The sequence below is a fragment of the Sinocyclocheilus anshuiensis genome, unplaced genomic scaffold, assembly GCF_001515605.1.
Source record: "Sinocyclocheilus anshuiensis isolate Anshui unplaced genomic scaffold, SAMN03320099.WGS_v1.1 scaffold2081, whole genome shotgun sequence".
Classification (NCBI taxonomy): Eukaryota; Metazoa; Chordata; class Actinopteri; order Cypriniformes; family Cyprinidae; genus Sinocyclocheilus; species Sinocyclocheilus anshuiensis.
In genome coordinates this window covers 187,320-195,611 of record NW_015548360.1, presented here as the reverse complement: position 1 = coordinate 195,611, position 8,292 = coordinate 187,320, and the positions used below count along the sequence as shown (strand labels likewise).

The 8,292-nt window shown below is 39.0% G+C and overlaps 1 protein-coding gene across 7 annotated transcripts in view; it reads right to left on the bottom strand.

Moving 5' to 3' along the window:
- pals2b (protein associated with LIN7 2, MAGUK p55 family member b) overlaps positions 1 to 8,292 on the bottom strand; it is a 23,762-nt gene that overhangs the window by 3,970 nt on the left and 11,500 nt on the right. For all 7 annotated transcript variants that reach the window (XM_016444607.1, XM_016444604.1, XM_016444606.1 and 4 more), the window contains 9 exons: positions 7,612 to 7,730; positions 7,172 to 7,324; positions 6,061 to 6,213; positions 5,007 to 5,234; positions 3,731 to 3,862; positions 3,542 to 3,638; positions 3,174 to 3,242; positions 2,173 to 2,334; positions 1,830 to 2,032 (listed from right to left, as the gene is read on the bottom strand). In XM_016444607.1, coding sequence (XP_016300093.1) covers positions 1,830 to 2,032; positions 2,173 to 2,334; positions 3,174 to 3,242; positions 3,542 to 3,638; positions 3,731 to 3,862; positions 5,007 to 5,234; positions 6,061 to 6,213; positions 7,172 to 7,324; positions 7,612 to 7,728 — 1,314 coding nt within the window. In that variant the 5' untranslated portion in view covers positions 7,729 to 7,730. The remainder of the gene's footprint in view (positions 1 to 1,829; positions 2,033 to 2,172; positions 2,335 to 3,173; positions 3,243 to 3,541; positions 3,639 to 3,730; positions 3,863 to 5,006; positions 5,235 to 6,060; positions 6,214 to 7,171; positions 7,325 to 7,611; positions 7,731 to 8,292) is intronic.

Genomic DNA, 8,292 nt, shown 5'->3' with positions numbered 1-8,292 from the left:
TGTCGTGAAGGCGCTGTGTGTTTCGTTGTGAAAGTGAAACTACTTTGTTTGGCCTTCCAAAAGAGGACGATATCCGCTTCGTCATGCTTAGAGCTGATCCATGCTGGTTGCTGAGGAAATACATCAACTTCGCGCTGTGGATCGCCGGATCGGCTTTCACCGTGGACGAAGCGGAGTCCAGCCCGGGGTCGTCACATGTGGTTGCCACAAGCCTCCTTCGTCGAATCCGCCAGCAGCGCCGTTCTCAAGCTCGCCCGCCGCCACTCACTCTAGCCTGCCGCCGTGTGTGACGCTGTGTGTTTCGTTGTGAAAGCGAAACTACTTTGTTTGGCCTTCCAAGAGAGGACACAACTAGAAATCAGTGGTTAAGCTGTATTTACAACACTGTTCCAGAACACTTCAACCCAAATATTCAGATGTGTCCAGCGCATTTTATGGAGGACTGTTTCCTGATCCTGGTAGAGTAGACTACAATGCCGGCTGTTCTGACTCACAGTCTGTAAGTACGTTTTCATATTTAAAGGATTTGCCACTGATCATTCAAACTCGAGTTTTGAGCAGTGTAGAGTAGCGCTTGTTGTTTGTCATTTCTCCGATCACAAATGCAGACATGGTTTTATGTTTACGCGGTGCGATGCAATGCAATGCGTAAAAAGACAGTATAAGTCATTATAGTCCGTAATTATGTCCCCACTGGATGCAACAAATGCCTCGTTTATAATGGGTTTGAATGTTTTTGTCTCGTTGCTCCGGCAGGACAGGGCATCACAGTATGGTAAGGGGCGTAACATTTCCGTCACACGCTTGAGGAATTCGGCTAATCACAACACACTGGATAGATGGCCAATCAGAGCACACCTCGCTTTTCAGAACGATGAGCTTTGTAAAAATCGATGCGTTTCAGAAAGGCGGAGCATAGAGGAGAAACAATAATGTGCAGTATGTGGAAAATAATGTGTGTTTTTGAACCGCATAAACCGCATAAACACATTTCATTACACAAAATAATGTTCTTTTTAGCAACATCATATGACCCCTTTAACATTTAAAATACAATGATAAAACAGCTATATCAAGGGGTTTGATTATATATTATTATATGATTTATGGATGTAAAGTCTCTGATATCTCATGCATGTATTAAAGGTGCACAACCATATTGCCGGTTGTAAAAAGCCTTCCTTAAACAGTTGAAATGACAGCATGATCCTCTCTGCTTCCCACACTGAGTGCCTGCGTGTTTATATGATGGTTGACTGGTGCACAACATAACAAGGTGAAGCTCACTGGAAAAAAGTTTGTGGTCTGTTTGTCTAAAGGTTGTGTTTATTCTCATGTGACCTCCACCGAGGGACCACTATTATGTAGGCCACCAAAATGCAGTCTACGTCTCGTGAGTGAGAAAGTAGTGTTCCTAATAGAATAAATGTTATGATTATAGAAAATGTGTTTATAGAAAAAAGTGCTCTAACTATTTATTTTAAATATTTAATATATAGTAATTAGATTAAATAGAATTATATGTTAGAATAAAGTCTAAAATCTCTTATTTTCACCAAAGTTGCATTTATTTGATCAAAAATACAGAATCCGATGGTGAATAGAAAGTTCAAAAGAGCAGCAATTATTTGAAATATAATTTTTTTTTACATTATAAATGTCTTTACTGTCACTTTTGATCAATTTAATGCATCCTTGCTGAATACAAGTATTCATTTCTTTTAAAAAATCCTAACCTCAAACTTTTGAATGGTAGTGCATATAATCTGTCATTCGAATTAGCCTAACTGACATAATATAATATCTGTGAACCTCTCTGAGACACTCACCTGGGGATTGACGTCCAGGATACATGTGCGGCCGGCGTTCACCACCTCATGGATGGAGTCAATTTTAGTACCATAGAGGTTGCCGTCGTACTCTCCGTGTTCCAGGTACCGGCCCGCCTTGATGTCCATCTCCATCTCTAGACGTGTTACAAATCTATATGACTGACCATCTTGCTCGTCACTGCGAAGCCGCCGAGACGTGTCTGAGATATTGAGACAGAAGAAAAGAAATGGGTAAACCTATGGGCAAGAACAAAGCATTGCTTTGCTTTTTGTGTTTTATTTTATTATTTTATTGTGTTTTATTATATTTTCGAGGTAAGAGTATTCATTAGGTTCTCACGTGGTACACTGGTACCAAAGCGAGTGGGATGTAGCACAACTAGTCTGTTTTTCAGGCTACGACGCCCCACTCCTTGCGCTCCAATCAGGATGAGGGTTTTCCTCTGAAACGGCGGCATACGTGCTACTTCCTCGTAGATCTGAAGCTCATGCCGATCAAACTCTGTAGGATAACCATACAGGAGAGGAGACACAATGGATTTATCGATATTAGGATAAAGATGCATATGTGTAAGTCAATTCTGAAATTCTATTTGAATTTCAGGTGTTGGATTTTATTTCAGGTGCTGCATTTTAACTCCTCCTAGAGATTTAATCAGATCAACACCAAATTTGGTCAGTGTAATATAAAGCCCTTTGTGATGTTAAATTGCAAAGATCTTGAGTTTTCATTGAAGGGCATGTCTGTGGTGATTTCTTGATGTTTCGCCATGAAACAGGAATTTTATTATGTATATATATATATATATATATATATACATGTATATATTTCAGAAAAATATGTTATTATATATATATATATCATGGTTTACACAATAATATGAAGCAACAAAAACACTTTCAACATTGATAATAATAATTATTACCATTATTAATCAATTATTTAAAAAATGTTTTGTATTATTTCTTTTAATTAAGTCCCTTTCTGTTGTGGGGGAAGTCGTGGCCTAATGGTTAGAGTGTCGGACTAGGTGGGGGGAGTGAATGTACAGCGCTCTCTCCCACCTTCAATACCACGACTGAGGTACCCTTGAGCAAGGCACCGAACCCCCAACTGCTCCCCGGGTGCCGCAGCATAAATGGCTGCCCACTGCTCCAGGTGTGTGTTCACGGTGTGTGTGTGTTCACTGCTGTGTGTGTGCACTTTGGATGGGATAAATGCAGAGCACTAATTCCGAGTATGGGTCACCATACTTGGCCACATGTCACTTCACTTCACTTCTGATAACAATTTTATAAAAAAAAAATTAATACAATAAACCAAGTATTTTATATGCTAACCTGCATTTTTGGCAGTGAGGTACATCATTTTTTTCTTCTTTTTACCAGTTATTGTTCCACATAGGATTCCTAAAAAAGAAAGAAAAGGAGAAGACGAGTGAAAGAGATATATTATGTAATGTAATGCTAGATTTGTCCACTAGATGGCATTACGTTTGTTTTTCTGTACTGTAGGCTTGTGGCACTATTATAAATGGACAAAATTGTATCTCATACAAAAGTGTACCATAGTTTTCACTTGTTAATACAGCGAAAGCATAATACATTAATACTGTATGTCCTTGAAACGGTTTTAGAAGTTTCAGAATATTTCTGTCATTTTGTTTCATTTCATGTTTTGGCAAGAATAACATGTTTAGGTTTATCACCTGCTCCATCCAGGTCTCTAGGAACAAATGCTTTCCTCTTTTCCTCCAGAAACTGACTGGGAATCAGCCCAGTACCTCCTTCCGTTAAATGGCATGCCTGTCAGTCAAAACAATATGGTCAGTGGCACACAATAACCGACCAATACACATGAGTGAGAACAGGTAAGAAAAAAACCACAGTAATCACACCTGCCACCAGTTTGGGTCTTCTCGGTTGACAATCTGCAGGATATCACCCCTTTTGAAAGCAAGCCCCGCCTCTCTGCATGGAATTAGATTGTCATTGGCTGGATTGTAGTCAAAATGTGGCTGCACATAAACCTGAGAGAAATAAAACATGTGGGATTAATCCAAATATTAAAAAGTGAATTTCATTCACATTCAAGCACTGTGGTGTCATTCATATGTGCTCATCTCATAAATACAATATTTTTTTAACATTACTTGAAAGAAAAGATAAAGAAAACCTAACCTAAACTTAACCCACATAACTTTGTATTAGATCAAACGTCATGATCTGACAAGTGTAGGGACTAAATATCCAAGGCAGATCTCCAAGTTCACCACAGATTGAGGAGGAGGGGATGATATAATATTTACATAAATGTATTTAAATAAGAAGCCTTATTTTGGGGCCTAGTGTCACTGACTTTGAAAAATTGAATCACAATGACAAAATGATTTATTAGCAGAATCCCTCTCGAAAAGCTTCTTGAGAAGCCATGAATACGTTATGTACACAGAGGGATAGATGTAAGATACAGAGAAAATACCAGGAGCCATGTAATAAGATTGAATTGTGCGTGTGTGCATGTCTTGCCCCAGATAGCATGTGGAGTGTTATTAATAGGGCTCTCAGGGATCTTTTTTACTACAAAGAATCCTGGGATTTCAAAAATGGCCAAATGCAACCCCAAGGATAGATGTCGAATGTGTGTTTCGGCATGCACACAAGTCCATGTGTGCATTTGAAATTTTATGAAACAAATACTGGTGGATTTGAACAACATGAATGAATATGATTATGCATATTTAGTGCCTACATGTACAGTTGTTTTTACAGTTTGGGGTTAGCAAGATTTTTTTTTTTTTAATTAATACTGTTATTTTAGCAAATACACATTCAATACACACAAATTGATCAAAAGTGACAGTAAACAGACACTTACAGTGTAGCAAAAGATTTCCATTTCAATTAATTTTCTATTTCTATTTCAAATCAGCATGTCAGAATGATTTCTGAAGGATCGTGTGACACCAACGACATTTAAAAATATATTAAAATGCAAAACAATTATTTTTAAATGCAATAATATTTCACAATATTGCTGTTTTTACTGCATTTTTAATAAAATAAATGCAGCCTTCTAGACCATAAGAGACTTCCTTCAAAAACATTAAACAAATCTTACTGACTCTAAACTTCTGAGCAGTAGTGTATATGGATATTCGCGTGTGTATGCACCTGTGGTGGCGCTGCAGCGTCTCTGTAGCTGGGCAGTATTTTCAGTGTTATTCCTCCACTACATTCTTTGAGCATCTCCTGGAGTTCAGTGGGATTATTGCCGACATCCTTCCCATTCACCTCCTTTATGATGTCACCCACATGCAGCAGCCCCTGCCTGTCAATCAGCCCTCCGTGGAGTATGCGAGCGATTACCAGGTCACCCTTGTCCATTCTAAAGGTCACACCCTGGGCGAAACCACAGCATGAGTAATGACACGCATGCAGGCGCTTTCGTTCTGTTGCACTGTTGGACTGGATATTGACTTAAAGGGTCATGAAACCCCGTTTCAGACTCCAAAGAGAAAACTTGAAATCGCATCATATGACCCCTTTAAAAAACGCTAAATAAAGTGGGCGTGGTGCGCAGCGGAGCGGAGGGGGAAGAGGGGAGACAGACAACACACACAGCTTCTCGTTCAGACAGTTTCATTTCGCTCCCATCAAGTTTAAAACACAAATAAATGCACAGCCATTTGCACTCTGCATCGAAAACATACATTGTCTTCTATGATGTGCAACACAAACACCTCTGCTAAAATCTCAGAAAAAGTAGTCTGGGGTTTCATGACCCTTTAAGGCCCGTTCACACTTCACACCAAGGGCGATAACTATAAAGATAACGATAAAGATATAGTTCTAAAAATCGTTCTCAATATTAAAGAATAGCAGAGTCCACACCACAACTATAACGATAAAGACAAAGTGAAACGATATCGTTGGAATCACTTTCAAAGCGATTTTTCTCCAGCTGATGAACAATAAAAAAATTGACAGCCAATCAGAATCAATCCTGCTGTAACGAGCTCGAGAATTTAAAGCGGCAGACAAGCGTGTGCTTAGAATAAACAGACAATATCATTTACTGGTGTGGACGCTAATATCATTATCTTTATAGTTATCTTTATAGTTATCGTCCTTGGTGTGAACGGGCCTTTATTGACATTAAATTATGACTGGTTGAAAGTTTAAAACATGTGGTCACATATAAATATATATATTCGCAAACACACACCAGAGGTTCTCCTGCTTTCTTGCGGATGCCAATCATCCTGACTGCATCAGCCTGCATAAGAGCATTGTTTACTGCCGCATCATTGGTCACTTCAGGAGGGGGTGGGGCTTCATAGCACTTAGACGCCACCATGTCATGGGTTTCCAGAAGAGACTGAAATAAAGAGAGAAAATGAGAACAAAATACCGCAGAAAAAATGAGAAAATATATTGAGGAATATTTAAGAAAAATTGAGAAGGTAGAGATGAGACAAAAAAGAGAGGGATCAAGATGAGATGACACAAGCTCAGAATAGAAGGTGCCAAGAAATGAGACAAGATGAGAAGAGAAGAGAAGTTATGAGATGAGACAACAACATTAAGATAGATGAAGATAAGGTATGAAATGAGATGAGATGAGATGAGAAGGTACAAAATGAGATTAAATGAGGTTTGAGATTAGACAAGATGAGAGGAGAAGGTACAAGGTGAGACAAGAAGACGTATAAGATAAGATGAAGTCGAGAAGAAAAGAAGACGAGCAAAAACAAGAAGAGAAGGTACAAGATGAGATGAGAAAAGAAGAAAACATGAGAGATGAGACAAGAAGGTCTAAGATGAGATGAGAAGGTATGAGATAAGATGAGACAAGAAGAGAAGGTAAGACATTAGATGAGCAGGGATGAGATGAAAAGAGAACAGAAGGTGCAAGATGAAATGAGACGAGAAGAGAATGTGCAAGATGAGAAGAGAAGGTATGAGATTAGAGGAGAGGAAAAGGTACAAGATAAAACGAGAAGAGGGCGTATGAGATGAGATGAGCCAAGAAGTGAAGGTATGAAATTAAATGAGATGAGAAGAGAAGGCATGAGATGAAACGAGAAGAGAAGGTACAAAATGAGACTAGATTATAAGGCAGGGATTCTCAAATCTGGCCCACGAGATCCACTTTCCTTCAGAGTTTAGCTAAGTAAGTTTGATCAGGGTTGGAGCTAAACTCTGCAGCGTATTGGCCCTCCAGGGCAAGATTTGAGGAACCCTGTTATAAGGTATGTGATGAAATGAGATGAGAAGATATAAAACGAGAAGGTACAAAAAGAGATGAGACAGGAAGGTACAAGAAAATACTGCACCTGAAAATGGGGCTCCTGCAGGATTTTGGAGAGCTCTGCTGCGCTGTCATCTCGTACGCTCAGTCCGCTGATGTCACCCAGAATCTCAGTCACAAGCTCCACGTTATTCTCCTGCACTGCTTCCAACTTCACATCCTCCAAACGCTCATGAGCCTGATCACAATCATCTCATCATTTCATCAATCAATCCATGAAGTGATATTTCTGACCGTGGCTAGCTGCTCCTCTGTCGATTTGACACGAATCGGCATGACACGGTTTCATTGAACAAGTCTACATGACTTTGTGAATGTGTCGATAATGAGTGTGCTGTTCAAACACAAGTTTAATATCCAATAATTAAAGTCTTAATTAGTCACAAATTCAATTTGTTTTCAGATTAACCTCATCAGCAATGCAAATCAGCTAGAGTAAGGTCTAGGCAGCTGTGTGCGCTATACCTTGGCCAGCGAGCGGACGATAGGACTCTCCATGACGCCTTTGAGGAAGATGAGGTCAATGTCTTTAGCCCCGGTGGTGGCGGGCAACTCGCCCAGGTTATCCAACACCTGCTGCATAGCTGCACGCATACAGAGAGCGGTTACGACATGACACACACCTGCAACACGCCGAGTATTATACACCAGGGTCAGAGGACAGGGCAAAAGATTCACATCAGCCAATAACAGATGGCTGAAATATAACACCCCCCTCCATTGTACTATCATCTGCTTATCGTACGCGTTTAGATATTCTTTTGTTTTCAGTGTTCATTTGATCCAGTCAGGTCATTTCCTGAGTGTAAACCAGTATAGTGTGTGAAACACATGCAGTATTCAGTTGTATGCGTTTAAAAAGAAAGAGATGCCAAGAATATTGACTAACATCATATATTATTATAATCAGCAAGCCTATAAAAGTCATAATAAAGAAAAATAAAATATATATATACACACTATGGGTCAAAAGATAGCGATTGTTAAGATAGAGTGAAAAATACAGTAAAAACAGTAATATTGTGATTCATATAATTGATATTATATATAAATATTTTAAATGTATAAACGCAACATATTTTTCTTAAATATATTCATGCATGTGTATTTATATATACATAATAAATATACACATTACACACACAT